This window comes from Pelophylax lessonae (assembly GCF_965119305.1).
Source record: "Pelophylax lessonae genome assembly, chromosome: 8".
Classification (NCBI taxonomy): Eukaryota; Metazoa; Chordata; class Amphibia; order Anura; family Ranidae; genus Pelophylax; species Pelophylax lessonae.
Window position 1 is genome coordinate 67,194,948 of NC_138775.1, and position 18,454 is coordinate 67,213,401.

General features: G+C 39.4%; 1 protein-coding gene across 4 annotated transcripts in view; it reads right to left on the minus strand.

The window, feature by feature from the left end:
• Positions 1-18,454, minus strand: part of CACNA2D3 (calcium voltage-gated channel auxiliary subunit alpha2delta 3) — a 1,429,924-nt gene that overhangs the window by 892,411 nt on the left and 519,059 nt on the right. For all 4 annotated transcript variants that reach the window (XM_082265096.1, XM_082265095.1, XM_082265094.1 and 1 more), the window contains one exon: positions 16,653-16,712. In XM_082265096.1, coding sequence (XP_082121222.1) covers positions 16,653-16,712 — 60 coding nt within the window. The remainder of the gene's footprint in view (positions 1-16,652; positions 16,713-18,454) is intronic.

Here is an 18,454-nt window from a genome sequence, read left to right on the forward strand (position 1 = left end):
ATAGATAGATAGATAGATAGATAGATAGATAGATAGATAGATAGATAGATAGATAGATAGATAGATATAGCAGTGTAATATTCGAAAATTAGCCAGCAGCAGGGTTTTGTTTTGTTTTTTAAATCAGGGATAACAGGCCTAACTAGTGAATGCCTACATTTTATTTTATTTATGGGGATAGGAAGTACAGTGAATGTAAGTGTTGTAATGTAAGGTAGTTTAAAGTAGTAGTAATCATTCAGGATAAAAAAAAGCTCTCCCTGCAATGTAATGCCATAATGTACTAGTATGCAATGCATACTAGCACATCATGAAAGACTTACCTTGAAACTAGGCTAAAAAAGCCTAAAAAATATGTTTCTGTGCTGCTCAAGATGCATGCGTCGCTCAGGAATTTTCTTGGGTCTTTTGTTTTTCCTTTTTTTTTTAAGAAAAGGCCTTTAAAGTAATTACAGCCATTAACAATAAGGAAATATCCCCTGTGAAAATACACATTGAGCTGGTTATCAGTGAAATGCATGTGGAAAGGGACAGGTTGCGAAAAACATCAATTGCAGCCAACAAAAATAAGAAAATATCCCCTGTGAATAAGCACATGTAGCTGGTTAGCAGTGAAGTGTATTTGCACTGGAACTGTTTGGGAAAAAAACTGCAGCCAGCAATAATTAGGAAGTATACCCTGTGAAAAAAGCCGCCCGCCTTAACTGTCTGTCGCTGTCCAGGATGCTTGGCCTAAACCCAAAGCTCACCCCAACTGGCACCAAAAAGGAAACCCAAAGTATTAATGTCCGCTGCATGGGCCATGAAATGCTGTAAACACAATGCTTCCCAGGGGCTGATTGGCAACTTTAGGCCCAGAAAGCAAGTACAAACCAGAGGCCCATGGTGCAGCGACTCGGCCCCCCTCCCACTCTCCCTCTTCTGGCATTCTCCGGACCCCCATTCCAGGCTGATGCTCTGCTTCAGGTACTCTCTACCCACTTGCCAAATCCGGGTTCCCAACGTGTCCAGCAAGGGGCATTTGAGGGGAGCTGGGAAAGCTTATTCGGGGCTGGACGGGGGGAGCAGAGTGTCCAGTGGGGCATGGAACTGGCCTCTGCTCAGACACAGTTTACACCATCCATGTTGGGGGGAAGCCTGCGCTCTGTCCTTGTTTTCATCCCGCACTCAGCGGTGGGGACAAGGTCAGCGGTGGGGACTTTTTACTTCTCTTCACAAGAAATATTTTAGGCATGTCTGTGGCAGAAGGGGTGCGGCCTTTTTACAGGGCATCAGGGTGGCTCGGGGGGCAATTGCCCCCCTGCCTCCTGGCCCAGTCCTCCCCTGATGCTTTCTGTTTGCTACACTGACAACCTTCATTGAGGAACAGGAGGAAGAAGCATGTGCTGTTGTCCAGAGAGAATAAAACAGGGAAAATATTGTATTACTTGTAGAAAATATCACTAACTACAGACTTCTGGTAAGAGGAACATGCAGATATGGAAACGTGAACTTCTTACATGCATACTTTCATTATCTGGATTATAATGATCCTTTAAAGTTGTATATAAACGAATACAAAAAGCAGCGTGCTGCAGGTGGTCTACATTTACATATTTATTATCACAAGCCGAAAGCTTCCGCCCATTATTTGAGAGTAATGGGAGCTGTTTAATATAAGAGTTTGGAAAGTTCACTGATTTCTTTAATGCAGTAAAACTGTCACATTCCGAGGCAAAAACAATACAACAGATGTTAGATGGGTATTGGTTACATTAATGTTTCATATAATATAAGCCTGATTGTCTTTGTTACTTCTCGCCCTCGTCTGACATTATTCTGCTGCAAATCACAAAACATTTATTGTAGATTATATTGTGAAGTGACATCTAAAATGTCATCTGGAATATTAGAATAGAATCTGTAGAGCTCATATCTTATTTTCAGTGTGAATTGACTGCCAGTTCCTAAAGATTTAAATATAAATTATGCAAAGCTCTACCTTAAAGAGCATGAGAACCTCCTTAAAGAACATAATTTATGTTTGATCATTTTGATAGCATCCCTTAGTAGTGTACTTAAAGAAAGTGAAGTGTTTCTAGACAACCAAAGAAAGGTCAGTTTAAAACATATGTCTAGCTAAAAATGTGTTATCTACTTTTTGATAGTGGGAGAAAGGTTAGAACTTCTGATGGATTTTTACTGCTACCCAGGAATTCTTGAAAGAAATTTTGTCTCATTTTCTGTCCTGATGTCAGCAGTTTAATGGACAGGAAGTTAGAGAAAACTCTAAACAGCAACATTAACAGAAACAAAAATGGTCCTCTTAGTAGAATACGTGAAGGCTACAACCCTGTCAGACTTAGGCCCCTTTCACACGGGGCTTATCTGCTCAGCGGACTCCGCTAGCTCAGCGGTGATTGCTCTGTTGATCCCCGCTGAGCAGGCGGATGACAGGTTCGTCTCTGCTCACTGTGCAGAGACGGACCTGTCAGAGTCTCACTCTTCTCTATGGGGAGATCAGATGAAAATGGACAGCATGTCCATTTTCATCCAATCTCATCCGATCCGACCCGCTGACATCCACCTCTCCATAGAGGAGAATGAGTGGCCCAATCAGGTCTGCCTGAATAATGGACAGATGGACCTGATCGGTCTGATTGTGTGAAAGGGGCTCCTATACTTCTGTTATTGTCCCTGTTGCAGATTTTTACCTTGCTTCCTGTCTGGTTATGCTGTTGTCAGAAGGTGAGGGTAATATCTCTAATGGACATACAACTTGACCCTTCCCCCTCCACAAAGTTCTAAACCACAAAGTGAGGGTAATATCTATAATGGACATACAGCTTGACCCTTTCCCCTCCACAAATTTCTAAACCACAGAGGACAGGAAAGATCTGCTGCTCACTTGACCACTGTGATTGGTGAATAATAAGATAATGAAAGTCACAGTGGTCACATGATTATGAATTGGTCCTACCAGCTACTGATCATTAGTGGGCACCAAGATCTGATTTTCATTATTTGCTTGCGGGGACAAAGAGCTGTCTTTCATAAACATTGACACCCAGTTATGCATATTTAAGGTCCACATTAAAGTCCACTTTTTTGCCCATATGTGTTAGGCAGTCGTAAAGTTGTTAAGGGCAAGGCGAATAAAGTGATCACTGATGAAGTCATTTTGGTGGTCTCTACTCCTAATCAGAACATTTCAGTGCATAACATTAGGCAATGTTGTAAAGCCAATTTGACTTAAGCCTCGTATACATGATCAGATTATCGGACTCATTTTCGTCTGTTGTTTGTTGCATGTTAGTCTCATATCGAAAGTGAAGAGGTTACTCAACATACAAAAATTCTCTGCGACATAATTCTACTTCAGAAGTGATGTCATGTGTTGAATTGTTTTGTATGTATTCTTTAGTTTCCGAGCATGTCTTGCTCTTACGATTTTTTTTTGTACAAAAACTGTACTAATGAAATTTAAATTGGACGTTGTGTTCACATACGATAAAAATGTTATAGCCTGCACATTCAGCTTTTGTCGTCCGAAAATTTGTAATTGGCTGTCGAAAGCACTATACTAACGATCCGAAAATCAGAAGATTGTTCGTCGGACAAAATTTTACTTCCGATTTTCTTATCGTGTGTATGGGCCTTTACCATACTTACCCCTCCTTTCCTAGTCTAAATGCCTATGTCCAGGAGATTGGAGAAGGCAAGTCCAAACACTGACTGCAGTGCTATTAAAAATACATTGAAGTATTTTTTTAATAATAAAGAACTGTATTAAATGGATCTTTAATATTTACGTATGCTTGCGAAAAAAGGAAACATGGACTTTGCAGGCACTGGGTATCATAAAATTACATACTTTATTTTACAATGCATTTAAAAACATAAAAAAACGAGAAAAAAAGCATACGACAGTCATATCCCATATGAGGGCAATATGAGATACAGGATTAGTAGGAAAATAATTTACATTGGTGGTAATAATACACATTAATACAGTCACAATAATATGCCAGTAGTAATGATACTTCACATCGGGACGATCATGGCCACAGGTGACAGGGAACGGTATTGTCGTCCCGGGGTGATCGGACAATGTGTGTTAGCAGTAGATCATACAGTATCATTGAACCATATTGCTCGACATGTTTCGCCTTATGCTTCCTCTCGGAGCTAATGGATTAATATTCTGTAGAGTTCAGTAGGCAGTGATGGTACAAGTAAAAGGTATACATAACAAGTATCTGTATTCACAAATGCCTGGTAAGGCCAGAGGGATATCCCTTAACATACACCCGATCCCACAGCATACATCCTCCCTGGAGATAACAGATACTTGTTATGTGTATGAGTATTTTACTCTTTACAAGTATGCTCTATTGGCACATCAATTGAGGTGTCTTATACCAACTTGTGTTGATTTTTAACACCGGGTTGCGTGTTTACCTATACAGCCACCCAAGTGACAAATCTGATCCTTCATATATACTTCCTGTCGGGTATTTGTTATACCTTTTACTTGTACCATCACTGCCTACTGAACTCTACAGAATATTGATCCATTAGCTCCGAGAGGAAGCATAAGGTGAAACATGTCGAGCAATATGGTTCAACGGTATTGTATGATCTACTGCTAACACACATCGTTCAATCTCCCCGGGACGACAATACCGTTCCCTGTCACTTGTGGCCATGATCGTCCCGATGTGAAGTATCAATACTACTGGCATATTATTGTGACTGTATTAATGTGTATTATTACCACCAATGTAAATTATTTTCCTACTAATCCTGTATCTCATATTCCCCTCATATGGGATATGACTGTTGTATGCTTTTTTTTCTCGTTTTTTGATGTTTTTTTAACCAATTAACCCCCGGAATATTTTACCCCCTTCCTGACCAGGGCCTATTTTGCGATTCGGCATTTGGGTGCGCGGTCGTGCGACGCTGTACCCAAATGAAATTGAGGTCCTTTTTTTCCCACAAACAGAGCTTTCTTTTGGCGGTATTTGATCACCTGTGCGATTTTTTGATCATGCGCTATAAACAAAAAAAGAGCATCAATTTTGCAAAAATAACAATATTTTTCACATTTTTTTATATGAAATTCCCCCCCAAAAAAATGTAAAAATCAAAATTTTTTTACATTTTCAGCCAATTTGTTTTATGCTACATATGTTTGGTAAAAAAAAATCACAAAAAGCGTATTTTGATTGGTTTGCGCAAAAGTTATCGCGTTTACTAACAAAGGGAAAGATTTTTGTCATTTCTGTTTTTTTTTTAACGCGTAATGGCGGCGATCTGCGATTTTTTTTTGCAGTACTGCGACATTGCGGCGGACAGATCGGACCCTTGACTAATATTTTTTACACTTTTGGGGTTACCAGTGACATTTCTACAGTAATCAGTGCTATACATATGCACTGTTACTGTAAAATTACACTGGCAGTGAAGTGATTAACTTTTTTTGAGAGGGAGGGGTTATGTGTGTCCCTAGGGGCGTGATTCTAACTGTGATCGGCTGTGACTTGAGGTGTAGGAACAGTGATCAACGGTCCTACATAGTAGAACCGTGTGATCACTGTTTCTACACAGGGGAGAATGACAGGCGGCTTGTTTACATCAGCCGCCTGCCTTTCTCCCTCTGCACCGACGATCGCCGAGTGACCAGCGGACATCAAGTCCGCCGGTCACACGCGCGGGGGGGTCCGTGACCGTGCGGGATCCGGGGCGCGCGCTCGCTCCCTAGACCCTCACAGGCTAGGGGCTGACTGCCGATGTAAATAGTCGTGCGGCAGTCAGCAAGTGGTTAATGCATTGTAAAATAAAGTATGTGATTTTATGATACCCAGTGCCTGCAAAGTCCATGTTTCCTTTTTTTGCAATTTTTGACACAATTTAGGATGTGGCACTTATTACCTTACCCATACGCCCAGTACACCGTTATCTGGGAGCGTATTTTCCAACTTCTCATTTACCTATACTTGAAATAAGCATGACAGCCAAACACAACCTTTTTTAAAGGGGGAAGTTTGCAAAGACAGGCCATATTTTTCTTCTCAGTAAAGGTTTGCTTTTAAAGATGATTCCATGGATTATAATTATAGTTTTACTGTTCGACCAGATTATCCTACCCTAAGTGGCAATAGTGTTTATGTAAAATGTTAAAACATCCTGCTTTAATTAAGCCAGGGGTTTCCTTTAATTAAAAATACTTTAAAAAAATTGAAATGTTCTTTCATATTACAACTTCAAAGGCATTTTTAAACCAGCAAATACATTTAGAAAATGTTCTGAGAAGTGTGACACTTCAAACAAATGTGAAGCTAAAATTGATACTGGCTTGTGGTGGCTAACCATAGATTCACACTTCTCACATCTATATGGAGAGTTTGCAATCAGGTGACAATTTTGTCAGCTAGCTAGCCTGTCTATACTTGAGATAATGGAGTGCTGAAATACTCAGAACGACCAATTTTAGACCAGACTTGCTGTCAGATATCTGCCTCTAGACATCTTTACTTGAGTGCTCTGTAATGGCTCAGTTAGAAAAAGCTGATCTAACAGAGGTAATCACAAAATTTCTTCAACACTCTGCCCAGCAAACAAACAGACCTGAAACCTCTGTGCAAAATAGAATAAAAAACTCAAAACTTTTCTAATCAAACAAAATTTAATATACCAATGAGGTGTATAAAATGAATTAGTTTTTATGATTTAACGTTTTTAACCACTTAAGGAACAGAAGGGTATACCCCTTAATGACCATTTTTTGTGATACGGCACTGTGTTATTTTAACTGACAATTGCGCAGTCGCGACACTGTAGCCAAATAAAATTTATGTCCTTTTTTTTTTTTTCTTCACACAAATAGAGCTTTCTTTTGGTGGTATTTGATGACCTCTGCGGTTTTTATCTTTTGCTCTATAAACAAAAAAAGAGTGACAATTCTAAATATATATATATATATATATATATATATATATATATATATATATATAGGTATATATATATATATATTTTTTACTTTCTGCTATAAAACATATCCAATAAAAAAAATTAAAAAATCAATGTTTTTCATCAGTTTAGGCCAATATTTTGATAAAAAAAAAAAAAATAAGTGTATAGTGATTGATTTGCACAAAAGTTTTTGCGTCTACAAACTAGGGGATAGATTTTTGTAATTTTTATTTATTATATTTTTTTTTTACTAGTAATGGTGACAATCAGCAATTTTTAGCAGGACTGCGACATTGGGGTGGACAGATTTGACACCTAACTGACACTTTTGAGGGGACCAGTGACATTACTACAGTAATCAGTGCTAAAAATATGCACTGTTAGTGTACTAATGACACTGGCAAGTGGAAAAGGGGGGAGAGGACGGGACTTTAAATGAGACGCATGGTGGGATTGACCGTGCGACTCCATCCCTAAATTCATTTAGAAAATATAGAGGGTTTGGGACTTTGCATGAGAGACATGACCATGTCCAACCTTGTCATGGTCATGTCTCTCATGCAAAGTCCCAAACCCTCTATATTTTCTAAATGACACTGGCAAGGAACAGGGTTAACACTAGGGGTGATCAAAGGGTTAAGTGTGCTCCTAGGGAGTGCTTTCTAACTGTGTGGGAAATGTACTCAATAGATGAACACAGAGACCTGTGTTCCTAAATAGGAGGAACACAGGATCCCTGTGTTCATCTGTGACAGAACAGCGGTCTGCCTTGTTTACATAGGCAGACCGCCATTCTGTCTCCATGGGGATTGATCGTGGGTGGCCGACGGACATCACGTCCACCGGACCTGCTAAATTGGCTCCCCCTCTGGCCAATCGGCGCACGCGCTCCTACTGTTTATTACACAAAGCAACATACAAGTACGTTGTTTTGCATAAAAGAGCCGACCTGCCGCAGTAAAACAATGGTGGCTGGTCGGTAAGTGGTTAATAATGGATCAACTCTCACCCTTGTAATATGTGCTGGGGGTTGAGTTGTGTACAGTCAGGTCCATAAATATTGGGACATCGACACAATTCTAATCTTTTTGGCGCTATACACCACCACAATGAAACAAATAAGTTGTGCTTCAACTGCAGACTTTCAGCTTTAATTTGAGGGTATTTACATCCAAATCAGATGAACGGTGTAGGAATAACAACAGTTTGTATATGTGCCTCACACTTTTTAAGGGACCAAAAGTAATGGGACAGATTAACAATCATAAATCAAACTTTCACTTTTTAATACTTGGTTGCAAATCCTTTGCAGTCAATTACAGCCTGAAGTCTGGAATGCATAGACATCACCAGACGCTGGGTTTCATCCCTGGTGATGCTTTGCCAGGTATCTACTTCAACTGTCTTCTGTTCCTGCTTGTTCTTAGGGCATTTTCCCTTCAGTTTTGTCTTCAGCAAGTGAAATGCATGCTCAATCGGTATCAGGTCAGGTGACTGACATTCCACTTTTTTACCTTAAAAAACTCTTTGGTTGCTTTCGCAGTATACTTCGGATCATTGTCCATCTGCACTGTGAAGCGCCGTCCAATGAGTTCTGAAGCATTTGGCTGAATATGAGCAGATAATATTGCCTGAAACACTTCAGAATTCATCCTGCTGCATTTGTCAGCAGTCACATCATCAATAAATACAAGAGAACCAGTTCCATTGGCAGCCATACATGCCCACGCCATGACACTACCACGACCATGCTTCACTGATGAGGTGGTTTTCTTTGGATCATGAGCAGTTTCTTTCCTTCTCCATACTCTTCTCTTCCCATCACTCTGGTACAAGTTGATCTTGGTCTCATCTGTCCATAGGATGTTGTTCCAGAACTGTGAAGGCTTTTTTAGATGTTGTTTGGCAAACTCTAATCTGGCCTTCCTGTTTTTTAGGCTCACCAATGGTTTACATCTTGTGGTGAACACTTTGTATTCACTCTGGTGAAGTCTTCTCTTAATTGTTGACTTTGACACACATACACCTACCTCCTGGAGAGTGTTCTTGATCTGGCCAACTGTTGTGAAGGGTGTTTTCTTCACCAGGGAAAGAATTATTCGCTCATCCACCACAGTTGTTTTCCGTGGTCTTCCAGGTGTTTTGGTGTTGCTGAGCTCACCGGTGCATTCTTTTTTTTTAAGGATGTTGCAACAAGTTTATTTGGCCACACCTAATGTTTTTGCTGTCCCTCTGATGGGGTTGTTTTGGCTTGCTTCACTGATAGTGACAGCTCTTTGGATCTCACATTGAGAGTTGACAGCAACAGATTTCAAATGCAATTAGCACACTTGAAATTAAATCTGGACCTATTTTCTGTTCCTCGTAAATGGGATAATGAGGGAATAACACACACCTTGCCATGGAACAGCTGAGCAGACAATTGTCCCATTACTTTTGGTCCCTTAAAAAGTGGAAGGCACATATACAAACTGTTGTAATTCCTACACCTTTCACCTGATTTTGATGTAAATACCCTCAAATGAAAGCTGAAAGTCCGCAGTTAAAGCACATCTTGTTTGTTTCAATTTAAATACATTGTGGTGGTGTATAGAGCCAAAAAGATTAGAATTGTGTCGATGTCCCAATATTTATGGACCTGACTGTATGTTCCCAGTGTAGTAGAAATGGTCGATGGGAAACTGTGGTGGGCAGCTGAGGTTGCAAAATATTCTTAACGGTTGGGCAGAAGACTCAGAAGTGGACCAACGCAACGAGGAGAAAGGTACAGTGACAATCTACTGGTAGTCCAAGCAAGGGGCTGCCATCTACACAGTTGGCAGCCCCTTGCTTGAACCAACAATAGATTTTTATTGTACCTTTCTCCTCACTGGGAGGATTATCTAACTAAAGAGGTGATTCGGTGCAAAAGACTTCTGAGTCATGCCATCATGTCAAAGTGTAACGGTGAGTATGGAACCTGTAGCCACTGATCTGATCAAGTAACCCCAATACTTCCAGCTATGGGGGAACTGAAAAACAAAGTCATTGTCAACTGTTTTTCCAAGCTCTTGTCCCCTCCTTGCCTAAATCTATTGATGACTCTTTCCTTTAGGAATGACTTCACTTCATAATGGGTCAGTGTCTCATTAAATTATAACTAAAGTTTAAAAATAAAACAATTGTAAACATGCATTGACTTTATTGCTGAAGATTTCACAATAGCCTGTAGAATGTACACAGAGCTGCTCATGCACAGCTCAGTTTACATTCTGTGTGCCGGGATGACTGCACTCCTGCACATGCGTAGGAGCGATGCCATCCCACACTTACCAATCAAAATGGCTGAAGACTGGCAGCCAGAAGAAGCCAGAGAGAAGATGCTGGCAAAAGTGAGTGACTTTGTGGACATTAGACCACTGAATCTAAAGTAAGCATTTTTACCTTTTATTTCACTTTAAATTGGTAGGTTTAGTTCCACTTTAAGTTGTCAAGGGAGGACAAAGATGATGGCTCTGGAGCTTCCATCTTTAAAAACCAAGTAGCAGTTCAAACATTTATTTTATAGTAGGTTATCTGCATTTACATTGTTTCCTAGTTATATAAACTATCAGAAAATATAGAAATCCTAAAACAATCAGAAAACTTCTGTAGAAATCAATGACATTTGCCATTTTTGACTTTACATTTCTAATAATAATAGTGCTTTAAAAAAGTGGAAACACTCTATTCCTTTCTAGGAGCTTTTTGCTTGTTTTTATTTTATTTTTTTCAATGACAGGGTTGCTTTAAGAAGGATTGTAGGTACTAGTTACACATAGGATTTATACATTTATAAAAGCAGTTATACATAAGATTTATACGTTTATAAAAATATTACCTTGAATATTTACATCAGTTCAAATTTGGATTTCACCATTGCCTATTTTTCTTTTATACGGTTAGGAAATGTATTATCATCATGGATCATTACAAAAATCATATTCAGAAGATGTTTTACAGACTATATACCTTTTTGTTACATTTATATTTTTATGAAACAGCATTTTTTTTAGTACACTTCTGGTATCGGTTACGAGGATCAACTAATCTCAGAGGGATTTTACAACTAAAAAAGCTATTGTTTAACATGAACAACTGAGAAATGCGCACAGACCTTTACCAATTCCTTACAGATGGCAACATTGATCCATCCTAAATGGGGCTGTAGTACCAAATCATTGCCATCATTACTTTACTTGAAGCCAAGGGCTCTATGAGATTTTTGATGAAGAACAACAATCTCACACAAGGTTGCAGAGGGGTCGCTGAGATGAAGATTACCAATTGATCAGTGTTAATGGACCGTAGTAACAATAAACAACAAAAGGCTATGCAAAGATATTGCAGCTTATAACGCTCCGGGGAACAGAACAATTCCCACTACAAACTAACAAATAGGTCAGACAAGTGGAAAAAACAAGAGCACTGATTTTTAAGGAGGCTCTGAAAGCAGAGAACAGAGAACATTGCAAAAGGCTGTATGCAAATATTGAGTATATAACTTGGGCAGAAGATAAAGCATCTAAACCAAAGAACAAAATGTATTATACCGCAGCTTACCAGAAGTGGTGGCCACATAGGTTTCCGTTTTTTTCTGGCTCAAACAGAGTGATATCTATTGATCCTGAAATCCAATGTCCTTGTAACTTCCTGTGTACTAAACTAAATTCTCAATGTTATCAATTTTCCCAGCTATCTTCTTTGAACTATACAACCCCTCTTCCCTATGTAAAAAAGATGAGGAGAAGGGAGGTGTTTGCATCAAAATCAGGTGAGCAGCCCAGAGTGACAACGCTACTCCACCATAGATACAGTGCAGGAGGAAAGCAATGTTACTCTAGGACAAGAAATGTGCTACTAGCAGGATCACCAGGTATAAATAAAGGAGTAAAAAAGCCTGAAGGAAAAAGAAAACAAATGAAGCCATCTCACCTAAGAACTGATAAGCTGCAATAAATACAATTTTTGGTTTTAGGTTTACATATGCTTTAACAAAGGAAATTTCATGAACATTAACCACTTTGCCGCTGCTCACTAGAGCTCTACTGCGGCAAAGTGGCTCTTGTAGGTCTGACGACGTAGACCTACGTCGGCAGAGACTCCCCCTTCCCGGCGGCGCGCGCGCAGCCGGAGGCTCGCTCCCGCTGTTTTCAGTCACAGCGGGAGTCGGGCCAGGGAAGGAGCAGCGGCGATCGCCGCTGCTCTTCCCTGATCATCGGGGAATCGAGTCTGGAGATCCGCCAGCTCGTGTAAACAGAGCGGGCGGATCTCCGAAGTGACAGGCGGGGTCAGATTGCAGGGTTCAGCATAGCTGAACCTGAGATCTGTCCCTGTGTCACTCAGTCACCTCCCCCCACACACGTCAGTAAGCACCAGGCATACATTAACCCCTCCCTCTCCAATAAAATTAACCCCTTCCCTGCCAGTGTCATTTTTACAGTAACATTGCATATTTATAGCACTGATTACTGTAGAAATGTCACCGGTAACCCCAAAAGTGTCAAAAATGTCAGTCAAGGGTCCGATCTGTCTGCCGCAATGTCGCAGTCCCACAAAAAAAATTGCAGATCGCCGCCATTACTCGTTAAAAAAAAAACACAAAACGTCAGAAATATTTCCCTTAGTTAGTAAACGCAATAACTTTTGCGCAAACCAATCAAAATATGCTTATTGCGATTTTTTTTTACCAAAAATATGTAGCAGAAAACAAATTGGCCTAAAATGATAAAAAATTTTGATTTTTACATTTTTGGGGGGGGGGGGGGATTTCATATAAAAAAATGTGAAAAATATTATTTTTTCAAAATTGTCGCTATTTTTTTGTTTATAGCGCAAAAAGTAAAAATCGCACAGGTGATCAAATACCACCAAAAGAAAGCTCTGTTTGTGGGAAAAAAAGAACATAAATTTCGTTTGGGTACGGCATCGCATGACCGCGCAATTGTCAGTTAAATTCGCACAATGCCAAATCGCAAAAAGTGGCCCGGACGTAAGACAGCAAAACCCTCCGGTGGTAAAGTGGTTAAAAAAAAAAAAATGATGACATAAAAAGTTAATTTTGCAAAATAAATTTGCCAGCCACAAACTCTAGGTCTATGAGTGACCTCGTCCTGCCAAGCCTAACTTAACTATCAAATGGTCTGCACATGCACAGACCTTTCTCAGTAGAGCCTAATGGAGAACCAATTTCCTTTTAGTCAATTGGACCCCTTCTCCGTTATAGCCAAGGAGAAAAAGATACATATCCACTGTACCAGGTAGCCCACATCTGGTTAATTAAATCCATTTAGTTCTAAGTATCCTTTTCTTTGAAATGGTTGTGAATATTAATCCTTTGAAAGCGTCCCAGGGTTCTAGCCATAACTATGAGCTTACTGCAACAATTTCCACTCACATTAGAGCATGGCGGATACGTTGTACAGCACAGAATCACATGATTAAGGGGCTTTAGTCTTAGCCAGGGACAACCTTAAAAATCTAGTTGCATTTTTTATAAGTCTGTAAAAGGAGATTTGGCATAACACTGTATGCAATCCAGCATAAAACAGGATCCAAGGTCTAAATTGTGCATGCCAAAGCTCAAAAATAATTACAATTTACAAAGCTTTTCTCAATCTGTGAAATATTCAAAACATGTTCACACATTCGACTAATAGTTTCTTTTCCCTATTCTTGTAAAATTGCCATTTAGTTAGCTGTAAAGATTAGAAAACAGTCTCCTGCGGAAATGACTGATAATAAATATATGTAAATGGCACAAAATTTTACTGGGTCGAAAGCAGAAAGGGATAAGTGTTTAAGCAAAGCACATGTGAACTGTCTGAAGATAAACACTGACTTATAATAATAGTTTTCTACAAGTTCATCAGGAAAAAGAGCCTTCGGGCAGAGCATTAGAGAATTTTTAAACGGCAGAAAAACAAAAGGAAGAAAATGAGCTCAGAGTGAATTAACTCTATGGGATGGAGAAAAATTAAATGCTAACAGCTTGGGGGGGAAAGTGGCATGCAGCTCCCATACAGATCACCAAGCGCCAAGACAAAGAGCTACCACTTAGCCAAGTTCAACCTGTCACTTTACAGCAGCGAGAACATTGACAAGGAAAAGTGATTGTCAATCTGTTATCTTATAGCTTATCACAGTGGGCATACTCTAACTGCATTAGCTTGTCACAATATCAATCAGGACATGTCGGAGTTCAATAAACTTTATTGTTCGAAATAGTACATACAACCTCGCTAGGCTCCTCTTTTATTTTGCCTGTCAATAAGCTTAGTCATTACTTTGCTAGCAAACTCCCTAGTCAGGGCCTATTACCACCACATGTGTTGGACTGCATTGCTGTGGGCAGCACTGTGGCTAAGTAGTTAGCACTACTGCCTAGCAGCATTAGAGTAATTGGTTCAAATCCCAACCATGGCACTACCTGCACGGAGTTTGCATGTTCTTCCTGTTCCTGTGTGGGTTAACTCCCACACTCCAAAGAAATGCTGATAGGTTAATTAGCACCTGTCTAAATTGACCCTAGCATGTGCATGCAGGAATGTGAGTTAGGTAAGCTCCTAAAGGGCAGAGACTGATGTAAATGTACAATATATGTGTAAAACACTGTGTAAATTGACTGTGATATATATATATATATATAGTAAGTACCTGTATTAATTAACATAGGCCCAAAGCAATGATAAGCTAAAAATTAATGATTCACTAGGCCCAATATCAATATATTGCACTGGGTGAAAAGGGAACATGCAACATTAAAACACAGAGCAATGTGAACTAAGAAAAAAAAATAGCATTGGGCTCCAGTTGTACACCAAACAAAAAAAGTCACAACAAGTTAACAAAATGCATATTAACTCAAGTGCAATTAGCAAGTGCTAAATACAACATAAGTGTTGTGTATCCAGGCTTAGTCAATACCAAGGCCATGTTTATCATTTTTGCATATGCCTAAGGCACCAAAGTTAGAGAATACAGGCTAAACCTACAGTTTGTGTTGACTATTTATTATTTTTTTTTTGCTTTATTTGGCTTTATCCTGCTCTGCCACCTCAAGGCCATTAACGTTTAAAACTGAAAGACTGCCTAAAGACATTCTGATGTGGGGTGGATTTAATAAAGGCATATAGACTGTGCACTATACAAGTGCAATTGCACTCATTTTCCCCAGAGCCTAGTAAATGTGGTAAAGTTCTGCTGTTTTCCATCATCCAATCATGTGCTGGCAAAAATGCATTTTTTTCTTATCCCTGAACCTGATTGCCTGATTGGGTATTTTTTTTAAAAGTGAAGCTTTACCACATTTACAGTTACTAAGGAAAATGAGTGCAACTGCATTTTCAAAGTGCACAGTCCATTTGCTTTTAGTAAATCCACCCCAAGTATTTTAGTTATTATCCTCACCAGAAAAGCCTTTACTGTTTACCTCTCTGACAAAATTGTATTTTGTTCCTGGGGCTTTCAAATTTCTGACTCTGCTAATGGCCACCTACCTGTTCAACTATAGTGTCTATACTAAGTGCTAAGGCAGCCATCAGAAACAAAGAAAATTCCTGAAGGCATATCTTACACAAGGGTTATGGATTCACTGTGGATCGTATGTTTTTCAATCAGCCGGTGCGCTGATAGAAAAAAACCTGACTAGTTCCACACAAGCAGGGTGGATGGAGGAATCCTTCCTGTTGTGTTATTGTATTCTGACAGTGGGGACTCCCCCCCTGTCAAAATATACTGATTAACTCTGCAGCTTATTGGTTGCAGTCGCTGATTGAATTACATTTTTTATAATAGAACTGTTTGAGAGAAGTCGATCACTAGATTGACTCCTGTTGAGCAGGAACAGCAATAGATGGATCAAAATTAGCCAGGTTCAGCAGGCAACAGACAATTTTCGATCCATCTATGGCTAGCTTAACAGTGCTGATTGACCCAACTCCACTCATGTGGAGTGAGTCACATGCTCCTCCCTACTCACAAATAGAAACAAGCTTGGGCGTGTTGGAGTTCCCACGTGCCCGATCCCGCCAGGAGGTCGACACTGCACTCCACTAATCACAGGCAGTGAGACATTTCCCAATCTGTGCAGCTATGGATCAGGAAATGTCTCACTGCCTGTGATTAGTGGAGTGTAGTGTCGGCTTCCTGGTGGGATCGGGCACGTGGGAACTCGAACACACCCAAGCTCATCCCTGCTCACAAGTACTGGCTATCTCATTCAGCTTCTGACACTGAACAGAAGGGTGGAGGTGCAAAGAAAAGGCAATTAAATGCCTAGTAGGAGTGATTGAAATAAAAAAAACTTGAATAAGCAAAGCACATGCTTAAATGTGAAATACATTTTACAGATAAGGCCCATGGCTATAGTTCCATGCATGCTGATATATTACTGTAATGGTAAAATAAAAAAAAAAAAATGATAAAGGTATGAAAGGTGAAATCAAAGTAATCAAAGTAATCACCCATAGAACTCAATCCGCTTACAGCTTGGGGAGTAAAAAAAAACTTACTAGCTGCATAGGCTCTTTCAGCTTTCTCAAACACTAGATTCTGCTATCTCTCACCATCCCAGTACAATACCTTTTTTTTTTTTTTCTAGAACCTTTTTCTAGAACCTCCCCTTCAAATAATGATACCGTTTTTTGTAACATAAATAAAGTCATAAAGTGACTTACCTGTAGTTCGGCATCAAATTCATGCTTCAAATGTGCCTCCTCTGCTGCTTCAACCAGTCTCTGTAATGGAAGATACATAATGTGAATTATAGTAGACAATTCAACTTGTTAATTATTTTTCTAGCATACAACAGCCTGCTATGCTCCTTACACATAAAAGTACCCTCTTTTGGACCAGGAAGGAATTCATCCAGTGTCCTTGGTGGACTACACGATATCATGCTACCACTAATAATGCTGTATATTTCCTCCACTAGCACCAACCACCTCCTAAAGCTGAAATGTATCCAAGCTAAATATGATATATTTTATTTTCAGATGCTCTAACATAAGCTTAGGCAAATAATATCAATTATTGTCTCCTATTCGCATCTCTTGCCTGGTTCCAAGGCTATAGTTAGACATTCAGCTACCCTAAATATAGTTAAATAATGATGTCCCCTTTTTTTGCAAATTATTATTTTTGCATGAACTACTGCTAGAATTAGAGGCTTCACGCTTCCTGAACTATATAGAGCTTTCCATCTCCTCTATACATCCTCTGCACCCCTTTCCTTCTACAGTCCTCTTATTGAATATAGCACAAAAGGGGATAGAAGAGTGAAAAATAATAGGGAAAAAATATCATGTAATATTTGTAAATTTGGTTGGTGGATGCTACCTCTATAATCTGCTGCCCCAGGTACTATCTCATTTATTCTAATACAGTGAACACAGTCCTGACATCATAATAACCATACAACTTCTGGCCTCTGTATGCAGCAGAGCTAAGTGGTACCAGCATAGCCTCTGCCATCCCATACACTCCCAATCAGCTCCATGATCTCTGCACTGCCTATGACCACCTTGACAACTATCACAAGTAAAAATACAGTAAATACAGAAGTTACATGCTTTATCTTTATGATAAACAAGGGATGTGAATAAAGGACTAAAGTTAATATTATTTAGTAGCACTTTGAATATTAATGGTAAGGCACACTATCTACAGTATGTTTGGGCATCTGAAAATAAAGCAGGATATTTTTAGCTTATTATTGCCCTCATCGTGTAGCCATCTTGGCAACCCTGCAGACAGTATTTGGTCTGACTTTCTCAAGCCAGTGAAGAAAAAATGTTCTTTAGTTTGGATTTTATAAGTTAGATGACTTTCAATATCTTATTTTTTCTGAGCTGTCTGCCCCTTTTGTTTGTTTTTTTGTAATTTCTCCCTTTGATCTTTTACAATGGAGCTTCCTGAGAGAAATATCTAAAGTGACACAGGGGTACCATAGGGAGCACAAATTTGAAATGTCATTGTAACAGCTGTAATAATTAGAAACATAGAAACATAGAATGTGTCGGCAGATAAGAACCATTTGGCCCATCTAGTCTGCCCAATATATCTGAATCATATGAATAGTCCCTGGCCCTATCTTATATGAAGGATAGCCTTATGCCTATCCCATGCATGCTTAAACTCCTTCACTGTATTTGCAGCTACCACTTCTGCAGGAAGGTTATTCCATGCATCCACTACTCTCTCAGTAAAGTAATGCTTCCTCATATTACTTTTAAACCTTTGCCCCTCTAATTTAAAACTGTGTCCTCTTGTGGTAGTTTTTCTTCTTTTAAATATGCTCTCCTCCTTTACCGAGTTGATTCCCTTTATGTATTTAAAATTTTCTATCATATCCCCTCTGTCTCTTCTTTCTTCCAAGCTATACATGTTAAGGTCGTTTAACCTTTCCTGGTAAGTTTTTTCCTGCAATCCATGTACTAGTTTAGTAGCTCTTCTCTGAACTCTCTCTAGAGTATCTATA